Here is a 16586-nt window from a genome sequence, read left to right as displayed (position 1 = left end):
GCGAGATGATTGTTGTCCTTGTTGCCACTGTGCCGCGCCGGCGTACCGAGTCGGCCCACGGAGTCCTCCCCGACGCTGGTGAACTGGTCAGGGACAGGCTTGTTGCCCGCTCCGATGTTAGAGCTGACCCCCCCTCTCCACACCGTCGTCCCTCAGAGGCCAACAGCCTCTTCTGTGAGTCACCTTCACGTCGGAAAGCAGGGAAGCCCTTATTCTTCAGCAGAACCTGGGTCCTCCGTGTTTCATAATGTGCTTCTAGAGCTTTGCTTTAAAAAAAAAAAAAAAAAAAAAAAAAAACCATCTGCCTACATCTCCTGCAAGTTCCCTCAGCCACTAAGGAGTAGAGCCAGGAGGGGGACCTGCCTCTCCTGGAGGCCTGTCCTGTGCTCTGGGCCAAGCAGCCAGTCTCCCCAGTCCTGGACCACCACATCCCAGCTCTCTCTGCTTTCAGAATGGCCCCTGGACATACAGAGCGGTGCTCAGGAACCAAGGGGCCGGGCTGGGCCGCTGTGAGGACCCCGGCGCATGGGCAGTGCTCCGCACACCCAAGCCACGACTTTGAGTGGCACGGGGTGGGGGGTTGGCCCTTTCTGCTGCCTGAGAAGCAGACTCGGGTCCCCGCCCCCCACCCAACGTCCTCCCCCCCCAGCTTGCCTTGGTGTGCAGGCAGGTCCACTGAGACGAAGGGGGGCTGTCCCCGACCCTTGCAGGCCAAGCGCCCCCTCTCTGTGCAGGAGTCCTGGCCACCTGTTGTTAATCTAGCCCTGGTAATCCATTCTGTACTGTGTCAGCAGTTCAAAAGGGCACTGTTAGTATTTTTTGCCGACTTCAATTAATGTGAGATTTCAGAGGCCCCTCTGATCACATTTCATCTGTCACAAGTCAGGAACAAAACAGACAGGTCCCAGTTGAGAGGAGGAAGGAGGAGTTTATTGCAAACACCGACCGAACACACAGTGTGGGCTGTGCCCAGCGAAGGGTGCACCAGAACGCCCAGCGCTTGCCACCCGAGCCTTTCGGCCCCAAGCCTAGGCCCTAGTCCCCTTCTCGTCAATATTCCTCCCCTCCCCCAAGAAGATGTAAGTGCAATAACTTACTTTAAAAGGCAAGAAATGATTCTTTTAATAGTTTGCTATAATGTCGTTACATGGTGCTATAAGGCAGTAAAACTTTATGGAACTGACCTCATTTTTTTTTAAACATTTTTTTTCTGAATTTTTAATGTATCTTTAATATATATATTTTTTAATATTCCACCCCAGGCCATTAAGCTAAAGGAAAAGTTGCGTTTATACAGGGTTAAAATATCTTACAATGAGAACAGTCAGTGTTGGCCGAGGTTCCCGTTCCTTGGAGCGCTCAGCTCTCTTTGCCACCACTGCACATCCAAACAGATCATCAGGCATTGAACACTGTCCCTCAAAATCAGTAGTATAAAGGCCTAGCTCTATGTGTGTGAGTGAAGGGGAGGAGGGGAGGGTGGGGCTAGGTCATGCTCGCCTGGCCAGAAGACTGTTCCTCCCTGCGGCAGCCTCGGCGAAGGGGAGCGGGGTTGTTGTGACTTTGGAAGTAGGGCTCTCGTGGTCTTCTCATTTTTCTCTTGATGCTTATCCTGGGGGCCAGCCTGGCAACCATCATCCCCCAGCTAGTCTTGTTTGCCTTTGGCCCTGACAGGGCCATCAAGCAGACCAGAGGTCCCGGAGTGTCCTACTTGACAGTGTCCCCCAACCCGGCCCCGAGAGAGAATGGCTGCCTGAGCGAGACACACGGTAGCTTTCATGGACAAGCTCCTCTTGGCTACCCCACCGAAAACAGGGCGGGCGGGGGGCCCTGGAGCGGGGCCCCATGTGGCCATTGCCTCTGGGGACCCACCTCGGGACGGCTGTACCCCCTCCCCCTGCAGAGTCTTTGAACCCACCCTGCCACCTTGCTTGCCCGAGCTGGAGGCGTGGTAGCCAGAACCGAGAATCAAGTATAGTTGAAAGGATTCAAGAAAGGTTACGAAGTCCGTGTCCCGCCAGTGCCATCTAGGATGCGGGCACAAGCCTCGTCGTGTGCCCCCAGAGCCCGCTTCTCTCGCACCTTCCGGGAGCCAAGAGGGCCGCTGAGGGCGGTAGCAGCACCTTCATGTCAAGCCCCGGCTGCCTGGGCCTGTTCCCAGGGGGGCCCGGACGTCCCCTCAGCATCGAGGAGGCCGCCTCGGGTTCGCATCTCTGGCTCTGTGAGACCTGAGGCCCGGAGCCAAAGGGAAGCCTCACCCCTGCAGCTTATGTGCTTCGTGGTGGCCCCCAGAGCCGGCTGGCGCTCCTCTGTGCCCGCCTGCCTGAGCCCTCACGCCTGAGGAAGCCAGCCAGCCCCCGAGGGTTCCCCCCAAGCTCGCGGGGGCCGCCGCAGGGCCGCCTCCTGCTCTGGGAGGTCTGGGCCTCGCTGCCCACTGGGAAGGCAGCAGAGGGAAGGCTGAGGAGAGGGAGGACGGCCAGCAGGGAGTGGAGAGGCTGCAGGAGGCCACGCCACCCGCTGCGGGCTAAGGCCACGCGTGTGCCCTGCTCACCCAGTCACCCTGTCACCCCCCCTTGGCCCTCCCCCACCGCGGCCACGACCTTCTCCTCGCCGTTGGGAAGGGACCACACTAAGTAGAGGGTCTTTATGTCCCTCCCAGCTCCAGGTCCTATGATTCTCGGAGCGTTGGGCCGGCCCTGGGGGCCTGGGGCAGGAAGCTACCTGTGGGGAGGTGAACAGGCACATTTCACACGGACATTTTAATCATAAATACTTGGCTGTGTGGGTGGGAAGGGCAGCCAGAACCACAGGGCTTCCCTCTATTAGAGGCTTTTTCTTCTTGAGCTTTTTGTTGAAATTTGTCTGACTTTGGTCTAGCCCAGTCAGAAAGCAGTCAGATAGAAGGCTTGAGCACCAGGGGTCCCTTCCAGAAGACTCTGCCTAGAGCCCCCTCCCCTCCTCCTCTGGGGATCTCTCAGTTCTCCATCCCTCTGTGTGGATCCCCTCCTGGGTGAGAACATGGTATGACGAGGGTTCCTCCCTTGTCCTTGCCAGCTACCGGAGCCCTTAAGGGAAAGACAGGGAATGATTCCCAGGGAATGATTCTCCCTTTCCCTCCCTAGATTTGGGGAGCCTGAATTATTTCAGTGAACCTCAGAACTGGAAAAGACTCCCTAAGAGTCATTCCAATATCCTCAGCTATATGGATCATTTAAAACCAACATTTAACTTCACGTCCAAGATCGCTTCTAGAAGATCAGTGTTAGAGCTATGGTTCACAAAGAGGTCTGACTCTTAACAAGGGAGGCCAAAACCAGATCCTTCCCCAGGCCTGTTTCCACGGCAGATGGGAGCACAAGGCAGAGGTGGGGACCATGATTCCTTTTAAGCCTCGAGCAGCTCAAGGGGAAAGGATCTCACCCTCCACCCAAGCCAAGAGGCTGTCCTGTGTACAGGCCCCCAACTCTGCTGGACTTAACCCTCCACCCGGACAGGATCAAGGTAGAAGGTAGGAAAGGCGAGCACTTGTCCCCAGGGGCTGCTCACTGGAGGGGCATCTTGGGCTCTAAAGGGTGGCCCCAGAGGACAGGGACTGGGTACCACAAGCTTAGGTGACAGCTGAATCTGGTACCAAAACTCGAGCTGCTCGTCTCCAGTCAGGCAGGTGTGGAGTTCCTCCCCAGAAGGAAGCACCTTCCCGCAGGGAGGGACACGGCTTCTGGACGGCATCCTGCCCCCCACATCCGGGACAGAGCAAGTGACCCAGAGGAGAGGCGCCCACCAGCCCTTCTAGAGGCTGGTGAGAGGGAGGGGCTGAGATTTCGGATTCCCTAGGGATGAAGTCCAAGAGCAGGCCCTCTCTGCCTTCGCCTGGTAGAACATGGGGTCCCCACCCACTGTGGGGGATCCTGGGAAGGTAGGGTGCCGCTCCAGGGATGGCTGACAGGGGACAGGCAGCCTGAGGCAGTGTGGGGACCGAGAGGCCGAGCGTGAGCACACATCCGTTAGCTAATTTCGCACGCCGTTCTCAACCCCTTCTGCCAACATGACTCCAGGCCCTACTCTGTGTTCCGAGGTGTAAGTCCTTCCACACCAGGACACTGCTCAGCAGCGCTGGCAAGCGACCAGAATGGGTGGGGGAAGGGACAGGCGTCTCCAGGTCCTCCAGGAGGGGCCTGGCTGGCTAGAAAACAAAGCTGCCCAGACCTGCCCTCTGGAACAGTCGGCCTGCGGGTTGTGGGGCGTCGGGCGGTCAGGAGAGCGGATGTGAGTGCCTGAGTCCCTGCCCCTTCCTGGACACCTCCCTGCAGCTCTTCCTCTCTCTAGAAGCTTTTCTCCTTCCAGCACCGTGGGTACTGTGGGTGGTCTGGGTCCTCCCCTCGCAGTGTTCACTGAGATCCAGAGCCTGCCCCCTCGGGGACTGTCCACGTTCCCAGACGCCAGCACTGCTGGATGCCAGCAGGATTCTTCAGCTCCTCTCCTGTTCTGTCCAGCCCTCCAGGTGGGTCCAGCACAGGGGACGGCCAGGGTGGGTGGAGGTGAGGCGGGTGCCTTGGGCCCAGGGGGTCAGGGCTTTAAGAGGAGAAACGGGGGGCGGGCGCGGCAGGAGGGCGACTCTGCAGGACCCTGAAGAGCAGGACTCCGGACTTCAGACAAACTCACTGGCCCGGTAGCCAGGGGACCACATGGCTGAGGGAAGGACGGACGTGTTTGCTCGGTCTGGATGGGAACCTAGCCTTGACTCAACCCTCAAATCGGGCAGGGCAGGGGAGCAGGGGTGGGAAGAAAGGGTCTTCAGCTTATAATGGAGGCAAAGCTGCAAAACTTGGGCACCTGGCTTCCTCCACTGCCTCCGGCCAGGAGCAGGGGCTCCACCTCGGGGCCCAGGCAGGTGGGACCTGCTGCCCCCTAACCTCCCAGCGGTCCACAGGGCCTCACACTCGGGGTGGCTGAAAGTGCTGAGGGCCAGGCCCCTGGCCCAGGCCAGGTTCCTAAGAGGACAGTCGAATGGGAGGCTGGGGGCCCAGGAAGCGTGGGCGTGGCCAGTGCCCCAAGGCAGGGGAGGGCATGGGGACAGGCCGAGAGGTGCCCTGTCATGTGGCCCAAGAGATGGCCGCACTGTGCTCCTTGGCCTTCATGCGCAGGGCCGCGATGCTCGAGGTCTTGCGGTCCGGCTCCCCGTTGAGCTCGTAGCCGTTGAGGCCCGGGCTGAGGCCCGCCGCTCCGAACAGGCCTCCCATGTGTGTCTGGCCCACGTGGCTGCCAGCCCCGGAGACGCTCAGGAAGTCGGTGACACCGCTGGCCCCGGAGCCGGGGGGGTGGGTATGAGGGGACATGCAGGCAGGTACCGGGTCACAGGGGACCACACAGGCTGGCACCGGTGAGGCAGCCCCATTGTTGCCGATCCAGGATGGGTTCTGAATCTGGGGAGAGGGAAGGGAGAGCTGTCACAGGCCGGCTGGCGTTAGGGGCAGGCGTGGGCGTGGCGGGCACATGGTGGGGGAGGGGCGCTGCCGCGTACCTCCTCCCCCCCCGCCCCCCACGACCTCGCCCTGCTCACAAGCCCATCGTTATGACGAAATCATGCTTGGGTGTTCACCCGGGAGCCTCTCAAAACCTTGATGGCCATCCGGACCTGGAAGGGCTCGGGTTCTGTGCTTTGGCTCCTCTGCTCCCCGCAGACAGAAGTGGTTTTCGGGACTGAACATCACACTTGGTCAAGGGCTGCCTTTAGGGCACGGCCAAGCCGCTGAGGGCAGCTCCCGCCTCAGCCAGCTGACTTCCAAATTTGAGATGCAGTGGCCGGCTTCATCTCTCCCTCCATGGCCCCTGGAGGTCAGCGACTGTCCCCCTCTCCTGTGATTCCTCACCAGGCCTGGGGCATCCCAGGTACCTGAGAAACGGGAGCCGACCTGAACTCAGAGGGCTCTGGTGTTGGGAACGTGGGCTCTGGGCTGGCAGGCTGTGGCATGGCGGGGGCAGAGCTGGGCAGCGGGGCCTCCTCTCCCCGGTGTCCAGACCAGTGGCTGAGCTTCCAAGTGCTGTGTCCTCGAGGCTCCAGAAACTTACTTAGGAAGAAAAGGGGCTGCCTCAGGACGTGGTGAGTGTCCGTGTGTGAACGGATAGAGCCAGGCCAGATGCCACAGGCCAGGGTGTGTGTGTGTGTGTGTGTGTGTGTGTATGTGCACGTGTGCGTGTGTGTGTGTGTGTGTGTGTGTGAGAGAGAGAGGTGCTCAGGCAGCACGCGGGGGTGGACTGGAGGCAGATCTGGGCTGCAGGGGCTGGGGACAGGCTGAGTGGGACCAGAGGAGACAAGCCCTCTCAGCGCTGTGTGTGGGTTACAGGGGACCCTCAAGCGGCTTCTGCTGGCCTGCTCTCCTCCCTGCCCATGTTTGTAGTCTACTCAGGGAAGGCACTCGAAAGCGGAATGAAGGGGGAGCTCGGCCCCCAAGTCTCATGGGGCATTGTCATGGCAACAAGAACCACTGGCCCATTGGCCCGACCACATTGCTCCCAGCTGGAGCGATGGGCAATCAGGGGCCTTTCCCTTCCCCTCCGTCAAGAGGTGTGTGATATGTGGTGCTGCAGGTGGGAGGGAAGAGCCCGCCCTGTCTTGGACCTCTTGCCCCGGCCCCTCACCCCTGCCTCCGCTCCAGCAGGGAGCTCAGGCAGTGGAAATCCAGACCCAGGAGTCAAGCCAGGGGCCCGTTCTCCCAGGACAGAGAGCAGGAGAGATGCAAGTGTGCAGCAGGAGCTGAGGGTGAGAGGTGTGTGTGCGTGTGTGTGTGTGTGTGTGTGGCACCCCACATTCCTCAGCCTCACCCCAGGCCTGACCCCTGACCCCTGCCACATGAATCCTGGCAGGGGGAGGGGCAGAGCTGGTGGGGGCCGGGGAGGGGTGTCCAGAGGCTGGGTGGGGGACAGCAGGGCTCCGGGACAGTGGGTCTTAAAGGAAACAGGAAGGCCTGCGCCGCCACTAGTTCACTGCTGGGTGGGGCCGGGCTCGGGCTCAAGGCAGAGGCCTTGCTGCCACCGTCACCAAGAGGCCTGAGGGAGGCAACAGTCCCCTCTGCCGGGCAGGCTGTGGGCTGTGACAAGTGCACCTGGCCGGGAAGACATCTCTGCAGATGCCCCAGGGTCGGCCACTGCTCACACTCCTTCTCACCCCTGCACTGCCCTGGAGACTCTGCTGCCACTAGAGCGGAGACAGGCTGATAGCAGGGGACAGAGGGGAGGACGGGGTACGACACAGCCGCTGGGAGAGCTGAGGGTGCACAGCGCCCTTTATCCAGCTGTTTAATCCCCGAAGCACTTCTGTGTTGTCTAATTTTGGCCTTTCCACAACCTCACGAAAGAGCTGGGTGGGTACTTCCGTCGTGTCCATTTTTCAGAAGAAACTGAGGCTTAGAGCTCGTGACTTGTCTGAAGTGAGAAAGGTCTGGAGCCAGAGGACAGCCCCGCTCAGGGCTCAGACCTCCAATGTTCACCAGGAGCGTCTCCCACTGCCCTGGAGGCCTTGGTCGGCACCTTGACTCGCTTCCGAAGCCCGCAGCAAAAGGGGCAAATGCGGCAGAGGAGAAACCCACCCTCTCCGTCCGGGCCTGCCCATCCCTAAACGCCCAGCCAAGCCCGAGTCAGCACGCGAGGTAGGCAGGAACGGCCCAAGCCTCCCACATTCTGGGGTGACCAGGCCCGCGCCTGCGCTTGATGAGTCCCATCTGAGATGCCCACTCCTGGAGCCCGGGGCTGGCACTTACCTGGGCATAGTTCTCCGCCCGGGTGAGGAGGGGCAGCTCATAGGCAGCGGAGAAGTGGGTTCGAACCTGCTGCATCTGTCCGAAACGCTCCCTCTTTCTCCACTTGGCCCTCCGGTTCTGGAACCAGACCTACGGGACAGAGCGATTGTTCTGGAGCTCAGGTAGTACCAATCATTCCCTGGAGCCCTGCACCTGTCTTAGAGCCAGGTTGGGGCCGTGAAGCTGCAGGGAAGGATCTGCTTCAGCCTTCTGCCTCAAAGCTCACAATCTAGAATAATCAGTGCTCAGAGTCGGGAAGGCAAGCTTAGCCCCAACTACCCACAGTGTGATCTTGAGTCAGACTCTATCATTCCGAGCTGCAGGTGTCACACCCACGCATCATGTCACTGGTCCTCCTCGGGGTCATCTAACCAACCCCACCCCAGCATGGCCTGACCTGCCTCAGGACACGGACTCCTGAGGGGAACCTGACCAAAGGTGTGACAGCTCCTCTAGAAAATCTTTCTCTAGACGCTCATACACATATACACAGACACACACACAGTCTGGCCATAATTTTCCACCAGCTCCATGGTTCCTTGGGGCCTGTCTGGTGGCCCAGAACCCGCATTCCTACCTAGCTAAAGCCTCTCTGCTGCCTTCATGTTGGAAAGTGTCCCCACTCAGGCCCCCTGTGCTGAAGTTCCTGTGGAGAACAGGGGTTCAGCTGGGCAGCAGAGGCCGTCAGGGATGGCTTTGTGGAGGAGAGGCCTGGGGCTGTGTCCTAGTGTAGACACAGCAGGGCAGGCTCAGGAGACCCCAGGAGGCCATGCTGACCAGCTAGCAGGCGGCGGGAGAGAGAGACCTGTGGACACAGAGGTCAGACTGTAGAGGGCCTTGATGCCCAGCCAAGTGGTTGGCTCTTGGTGTGGTCCCTAAAGGTGGCCACTGCGAGGTCTCATGCAGAGGGTGTCCTGACTCCGAGGAGGGGTGAAAACCTACCTGTCCCTGAGCGGGGGCTGGTGGGGTGTTGGCTGGGGTGGGGCCTTTGTGGGGAGGGTGGTCTCTGATGGGTGGAGGTGGCGCCGTTGGGCCCTTCACAGCAACACTTCCGACAGGCTGAGAGCTTTCCCAGGCTTCATGGGCAAGAGCTAGGCTGGGGGCCTACTTGCCCTGCCCCGAGACTTGGGATCTGGGGGGCAGGACAGGTGGGAAAGGGTGTGAGGAGGGGAGGGATCAGCTGCCAGACCCCAGATGGCTTCAGGTTGAGTCAAAGGCAGGCCTCGGAGATGCCCAGAGGGAGGTTTCTGTCAGTGGGACAGGATGTGTCCCTGCCAGCAGCCTCAGGCACAAGTGGGCACACCCCAACGGCCCCCCACAGGCAGCCTGCTGGCAGCCTTGCTGAAGGCACAAAGGATGTCCTCAGAGGAGAGAGAAGGAGCCCGGCCGGAGGCGGGAGGGCTCCCTCACGGCAGCCCAGAGCCTGCTCAGCCCTTCCTGGCTTCTAGCGTAGCTGCGCCACCAAGCGCCCATTCCCGCGCAGGCATTGTCACTGGCCTCAGTTTTTGCATCTGGAAAATGGGGCCAATATCTGTACTAATGTCCTCACAGTGGTGGCGCCTCACAGAACAGCAGGTGAGAGCTGAGAAATGCTGTCAGAGAGTTCTGAAGAGTACTTGGCTCTTGCTTATTTATAGCTCCTGACCTTTCTTGCTGTCTTTTGCTAAAAGGAAAAGAAGCTGGGGTGTGCATGACTCATGTGAGTGTGGGGAGGGTGAAGGCAGGGAGTGAGTGTGGGGTTGCACCTCAGGTTTCCCTCTCTGGTTCCAAGGATGCATGTGTGTGTGCACAAGTGTCTCTCACACACACACACACACACACACACACACACACGGGCTGGTATTGCTTTGAGGGCCATCCTGCCTCCCTGTCTTGAGGCTGGTGTAGGAGACGCATCAGCCCCTGCTCCAGAGCCTCCTGGGCCCCTTTGCCTCCGGGGGCTCCTGGGGTCCAGGCCCAGGCCTCCCGCTGAGAGCCAAGGGCAGATCGGGTCTCCTCTCTGCGCCGCTGAAACGGGATCCCCCTTTATCAGTGGCCTGGAATGGGGGGCGGGGGCCAGGATGAGAGAATGAATCAGAGGAGCTTGTTTTCATTTCATGTTTAATTTCCTGCAGGCTTAGCTCCGTCTTTCCGCTCCTTCCTCAGCCTCCCAGGGTTTGCTGGGGGGGACGCCAGGGGGAGGGGAGAAGCCCACTGGAGGCATCAAGATATATGGCTCCATTCTTTCTTGGGGGCTGGGGGGGAAAAGGTGAGGAAAAGTGTCCGTGGCCGCCACTGGGGTGGGGGGTATTGCCGGGAGTGGCAGGTGGATGGGTGCCAGTAGAGGTATCTGGCAGGCTCTGGACAGGCTGGGGGGGGTGGGCACTGCACGGGGAGGGGGGCAGCCGGTCCCAGAAGTGGGAGGAGGAGCAGAGTGGGGAGAGATGGAATGCGGGGGCTGGAGCTGAGCATGGGGGAGTGGCAGCGGGGGGTGCTGGGTTATCTGGGAAGACAGCTGAGGAGCCGGGAAGCACCGGCAGAGATGGTGCTGTCTTTGGGATGGGAGTGGAGGAGGGCCAGGCCCAGGGATGTACGGGAGGGTTAAAGACCCAGAAACTTCGGGAGGTGGGAGGCAAGGCTGAGGGGCCGCTGAAACACCCAAGCACCCCCGCCTTGCCTGCAGCCCTGGACCTGTTCCTGTACAGGGCTGAGACTCTTCTGCTGAGCAAGCCCCGGGGATCTACAGCCTCAAGCCTCAAGGCCCCCAGCTTGGGTGGCGGCCGGGCATCCTCAGGACCCCTCTGAGCTCACGGTGGAGGGCCTGGAGATGAGGCGCGGCCATCCTTCCAGCTCCGGCTCCTGGAGCCTGGCGCTCTGAGAGCTCTTCACAGATGCTCTGTGCCTCCGGGCTCTGCGGCCCCAGTCTGTCTCCACAGGACAGCCCCAGGGCAGAGAGGGGACCACGAGGTCCAGCCTTCCAGTCTGCATGTCGCGCCCCAGGACCACCCCGCTCCTGGCCCACCCTGGCCTGGGCCTGCTCAGCACAGGCTTCTCCCCAAGGAACCAACCGTCTTGGCGGGGGCCTCAGTAACCGCAGCCCATCTGGGGCCAGGGCGGGGTGGCCCAGGGCGGGGAGGCCTCTGTCTTATTGTCTTCAGACACCAGCTGCGGAGATCGGAATCCCAGACAGCAGAGAGAGGCCCCTGCAGCCCCTGGAGCAGGGCCAAACCCCGAGCTTCTTCCCAGGAAAGGTCCATCTTGGAGCCGCCCACCCCCCTCCCTGTCCCCAGCGCCACTCTACGCCAGGCACCTGGCTTCCCACCAGCTGAGTAAAGGCCCTGAACAGACCCAGCAGCGGCAGGCGGGGGGTTCTACCGCCACTCCCCCCAAACCTCAGGGCACTGCCAGGCTCGAGCCAGAGGTCTGACGCACATGGAAGTCCCACCCACCCTGCTGCCTTTATACAAAGAAAAGTCTCAGAACAATATGGCCCATGTCCTGGCAGAGCCAACTGAAGTAAAAGAAACATGGGCTGGAGCTCAGGAGTCCTGGATTCTAGTCTCAGCCCTGCCACTGAGTCACTGTTCTGGAGTCACCTGACCACAGGTGATCACGTCCCACCTGTGGGCCTCTTCCTACTTATTATAAAACCAGAAGACCAGATCGATGATCCTTTCCAGCACTAATGTTCTATATTCCTATCTCCTCCCCTTAGATGAGAAGATATGCAACACATCAACATTTCCCTTTCTGCCTTGGCTGCCAGGAAGCTCAGGGTTGAAATTTGTGCTCAGTGGCAGCCATGATTCTTAGCCTCAATGTCTGACCTAATTACCTGCCTATTTCATGACACTGTTCTTGGTTTTCGGTGACATTAATAAATCTGGTTTGAAAGTAGGCATAAAAGGGTATGTGTGCACGCGCAGAGGGAACACTCGGCTTTGGCCGTGTGATGGCACCTGAAAAATGTTCTCTATGGCCCAGTGTCATTTCCATGTTTGTCCTAGAAGAGCCGTCCTTCTTTTGTTACTAAGTAAATTCAACTCTCAGGCGCTCCCATCCTCTTGTAAGGAACACGTGTGCGTGCGCACGCACAAACACAAACACACACATACACACACACAGTGCAAAGAGTGGACCAGTCAAACCCATACCAACACGGTGCCCACAGGAACATCCCATAACTGGCCTCCCCCTTCTCCACCGGCTCCTTCAGTTCCTCCCAATCCACGGGCTGGGCCGAGGCCAGGTTCTGGAGTTTCTGTCCAGACTCCAAGGCCCGTGAGGTCTCATGGCAGTCTATCCTGATGCAAATAAAAGAGTTGGTGTGTGACACTTCTGGAATGACAGGACAGCCTCAGATGCCCTGCCTTCCTTCCCCAACCATTCACCAGGCGCTGGATAGGAACAAGACGGGCAGCCAGACCCCGGGAACTTGTGGCCAAACGACCCGACTCTTCAGTCTGGGTATCCGCAGTTTCTGGATGGCTGCATAGTTATGGTGACGGCTGGTCCTTTCTCACATGATCCATTCTGAATGAAATCATTTCTGGACAATGTCACAGATGCTCAGCCTTGTTACGCAGAGCATGGCTGGGACTGAGGAACCTTTTACCCATGCCCTGGGAATGCTCTGCTGAAGGTTCCTTAGTGAACTGAGGCAGCAGGGGGCGCCCTTGGGGCCTGCAGATAACGGAAGGCTCTGTCTTGCCCTGAGCCCACTTCTGCACTGAGCCGAGCCTGGCTGAGCTGCTACTTTAAAACAAAACAAAAAAAACACGGGGCACCTGGGTGGCTCAGTGGATTAAAGCCTCTGCCTTCAGCTCAGGTCATGATCCCAGGGTTCTGGGATCGAGCCCCGCGAGCCCTGCGCTGCGAGCCCTGCGTCGGGCTCTCTGCTCCGCAGGGAGCCTGCCTCCTCCCTTCTCTCTCTCTGCCTGTCTGTCTGCCTACTTGTGATTTCTCTCTCCCTGTCAAATAAATAAAATCTTGAAAAAAAAAAAGCTATTTAAAAACCAAAAAACAAAAAAACACAAATGAATAAACAAATAACAAAAAAACAAGAACTGCTCTATGCTGTCAAGCCATTTACTTCCTCAGCCCATTAGAGGGGGAAAAAACCGCTATGTGACAACACTGCATTTGCTATTTCTAACATACTCTGGGGTAGGAAAGTAGACTGAGCGTGACATTTATTTGTGTGAAGCTGAAGCCTGAGCTTTAGTGCATGGACTTTGTCTCCTGTGCTTTGGGTACTCAGAGGTCTTTGCTTCCTCTCTGCTTCTTTTCCTGCTCTAACTTCATGTGAGGAGGGAGGACACAACTCTCTGGACAAAGGAGGTCCACCAGTCTACAAATACTTATTTTTTGCCCTCGCTGCTCTAAGTTCAGCCTTCTCTAATTGGTAGGAATACAGTGATGAACAATCAGACGGTACCTGTTCTCAAGAAACTCACATTATAGTGACAGGAGACAAACATAAAGTAATTTAAGCTGGTCATAAATTCTATAAAGAAGAAAAAAAAAAACAGGACAATGTGGTTGAAGGTGACCCGATTTGGTTGTCTTATGTTATGTTGATTTGGGATGAGTTGGGTTGTTTTGAATGTGTTGGTCTGGGTTGTGTTGGGTTGGGTTCTGTTGGGTTGTGCTGAACCATGTCAGGTAGAGTTGACTGTGGTATTTGGGTTTTGTTGGGTTGAGTTGGCTGTGTTGATTTGGGTTATGTTGTGTTGGGTTGGGTCTTGTTGCATTGTGTTAAGCTGTGCTGTTTGGGTTGTGTTGGGCTGTGTTGGTCTGGGTTGTGTTGCATTGGGTTGGGTTCTATTGGGTTGTGTTGAGCGTGTTGGGTTGGGTTGCCTGTGTTATTTGGCTTCTGTTGGGTTGTGTTGGATTGGCTGTGTTCGTTTGGGTTATGTTGGGTTGGGTTGGGTTGGGTGTTTTGGTGGCTGGATGGTGTTAGGGGGCTATTGCTTTAGCTACTGTGGTCAGGAAGACTTCACAAAGGAGGTATATTGATTTGGGAGTCAAAAGATGGAGGAGGAGGCAGCCGTCCTGGGCAGAGAGAAAAGCCTGGTTGCTCTCTGTTTCTGCCTGTTGGACGGCTATAGATGTTTTAGGTTTATCCTCTTTTCTTCCTAAGAGATAGGCCTTCAAAGGCAGAGACCAGTCATTTTCTCCTTTTTGAAATGGCCTGGACCACACAGAGCCCAGAAATACAGCTAACAGTCTTCTGTACCTGCTCCTGCCAGAGCAAGAAGGCTGATATTCAGATGGAAAACAGTAGCCTTGCCCTGTGTGGAGCAGTGGTGTAAGGGGCAGGCTGTCCTTGGATTGGGGTAAAGAAAGCTCTGGTGTGGTTGAGGGACAGTCGCATGGTCCCAGCTTTGGCCACCAGCCAGGGTACAAAGCCCTGCTTTCCCAATCTCTCCCCAGGAGCCCTCACTGACCTGCACACGGGCCTCGGTGAGGTCTGTCCTCATGGCCAGCTGCTCCCGGGCATACACGTCGGGGTAGTGGGTCTTCTGGAAGACCTTCTCCAGTTCCTCCAGCTGGTAGCTAGTGAAGGTCGTTCGGTTCCTCCGCTTCTTGCCCTTGTTGCTCTCAGAATCGGCCTTCTCCAGTGGGCTGGGGAGGTCGGTACTGGCCCGGTCCTGGGGCCCCTTCACTCCAGCCTCCTTCACACTGAGGTAGCTGCTGTCCATCCCCACGGTGTCAGAGTCGGGTGGCAACTCTGGCTCACCCAGGGAGCTCTCTTTGGCTGAAGGGGAAGACACAAGGTCAGAAACCAATGACTGAACCAAGAAAGAGAGGAGGGAGGGACAGGGAGAGCCCTCCCCTGCCATTCTCCTGTCAGCATCACACTGGATGCGAGGGTGGGAGTTCCTGGTTCTAATCCTGACTTACCATTAACATGCTGTGTGACCTTGGGCAAGTCTGTTTCCCTCTCTGAGCCACTTTGCCATCATCTCAGAATGGACCTTTTTTAGCATCAACATTATATGACTCTGGAACAGCCAATCTGATCTCTTGGACCTTTAATCCCTGCTCCCACCGACTCTGGGCTCCTCCATCTAGAAGGACCCCCTTTGCCAGAACTTTTGCGTTGGGCCTGGGGAATGCTGATCCAGTGCCTCAGATCTCCAGGGGAAGGGAGAGCTAATTCAGCAGCCATGTCTGGCCCAACAGGGCAGGGCAGGGGCAGGGAGGAGGCCGGTATCGAGACAGACAGGAATGCCCTTCCTATCCAGGCCTGGTCCTGTCTGGGCTCAGTGGAAGTTGCGGAGAAGAATCCCCAGCCCGAAGAATCCAGCATGAGGGGTCACGCGCTTGTCCTTCACTGGTTTCACCTACTGTCCAGGCAGGGTCCTGCCTGCTTGAAGCTAGTGACGCATTTACTAGGGAAGCTGGGCGGGCATCTGCATCCCCAGGATGCTGACGTGTGTGCCCCACTAGAGTCACACTAAGCTCAGACCTGGGCCCCCAGCCACCCCATCTGCTAGGATGGGGCTCTACTGGGTGATTCGTAGATGCCCAGTGCTGGGCAGGACCAGTAGCTCTATGGAGGTCAGGGAAGAGGTGGTGGAGGCCAGCTGGTGGGGAGTGGGGAAGGGAGTAACTTGTCCACGTCCAAATGGCCCAGTTAGCACCCTGGGCAGACACGCTTGCCTCAGAGTGAAGGTTAGAGTGTGGACTCCGGAGCCTATGGAGGGTATGACTCCCACATGGACCTCGCTCCAGCTGTGAACTTGGGACAGTTCACTTAACCTCTGTGCCTCAGTTATCCCCTCTGTAAAATAGGGATGAAGATACTTGTAGGCTCTTCCTGCTGGGGCACTATAGGGTTAAGGAGGCCAACAGGCAAAGCCCTTAGCACAGCGCCGGCTACGTGGGTTTCTGTCCCTATCGGTGTATCCCCAATTCCAGTATGGACTTCCGATCTGCAGAGGACTCTGGCCCCGGAGAAGTCTTCCCAGCAGGGGGGCCCTGCCCAGAGCATCTGGGTGCACGAACAGGGTGCACGAACAGTGGGTGCTGGCCTGGTGTCCGGAGGCCGGTGGGAGCCCTTCTCTGCTGCACCGCCCATCCCGGCCCGTGTGGTGAGGATCTCACGCCAGCTCTGATTACAGTAAGGCCTCCAGGGAGCACTGGAGAAGGCCTGCACATGCACAAGCTCTGACGGTCGCACACACGCGTGTTTGGTGTGAGTGCCTCTTCTGGGAGCAGGTCCACATGGTGGGCATGGAGTGTCAGGACGATGCCGCTGGCTCAGGTCTCCCGACTCCGTCCGCAGCCTGGGGGCTGAGGCTGTAGGCTGGCTCTCCCCCCAGCTTCCCCTGTGCCCTTCCCCTAATGCTGGGAAGGGGTGAGGGACAGCTGCCTGTCAGCCCCATCCCTCTCTCCGAGGCCCCGATGAAGGGGGTGGAGGTGAGTGCTTGGAGCCGACCCGCCCGCGGCATCGGGAGGCCATGCGAGGGGGCCCTTGGCAGCGCTGATGCCACAGGGAGGGCGGCAGCCCCCAGGCATCACGCAGGACACCCACGTGAGCCCGGGCACACGCATACCGCCACTGCTGCGGTGACAACATTATGCAAACTGCAGCTGGCAGCCGGGCCAAGAGCTTTCAGCGAAGATATTTATCTTGCTGGCAGACAAACAAGTTTTATGTTTTGGGTTTTTTTTTTTAAGAGAAGAAATCCCACCCAGCCTCACCAAAAATAAACATCTCTGTTATGCAATTTCCTGGAGGCCAGACTGGGGGGCAACCCCTGCCCCTCCTGCCCCCGCACCGATCTCAGGGCCCCATCCCAT

At 58.3% G+C, this 16586-nt stretch overlaps 1 protein-coding gene across 1 annotated transcript; it reads right to left on the bottom strand.

The window, feature by feature from the left end:
• Positions 1-908: 908 nt before the first annotated feature.
• On the bottom strand, positions 909-16215 carry ALX4 (ALX homeobox 4). The gene is made up of 3 exons (XM_004763194.3): positions 14225-16215; positions 7758-7886; positions 909-5423 (listed from the first exon to the last, which is right to left on the bottom strand). The coding sequence occupies exons 1-3, from the start codon at positions 14618-14620 to the stop codon at positions 5094-5096; spliced, it is 855 nt and encodes a 284-aa protein (XP_004763251.2). The 5' UTR covers positions 14621-16215; the 3' UTR covers positions 909-5093.
• Positions 16216-16586: the final 371 nt, after the last annotated feature.

The sequence above is a fragment of the Mustela putorius genome, unplaced genomic scaffold (assembly GCF_011764305.1).
Source record: "Mustela putorius furo isolate JIRA1106 unplaced genomic scaffold, ASM1176430v1.1 tig00003859_pilon_pilon_pilon, whole genome shotgun sequence".
In the NCBI taxonomy this organism is placed as follows: Eukaryota; Metazoa; Chordata; class Mammalia; order Carnivora; family Mustelidae; genus Mustela; species Mustela putorius.
The sequence above is the reverse complement of the archived record's forward strand: the minus strand, read 5'-3'. Positions and strand labels throughout refer to the sequence as shown.

What these genes read in the sequence shown, in the direction of transcription:
- ALX4 (XM_004763194.3), bottom strand. Translation starts at nt 14,620, where the DNA reads ATGGCAGGGGAGGGCTCTCCCTGTCCCTCCCTCCTCTCTTTCTTGGTT. An exon ending in TCACCGAGGCCCGTGTGCAG is followed by an intron (nt 7,887 to 14,224) that starts GTCAGTGAGGGC and finishes TCTGTCCCGTAG; the next exon opens with GTCTGGTTCCAGAACCGGAG. An exon ending in GGGCGGAGAACTATGCCCAG is followed by an intron (nt 5,424 to 7,757) that starts GTAAGTGCCAGC and finishes CCCTCTCCCCAG; the next exon opens with ATTCAGAACCCATCCTGGAT.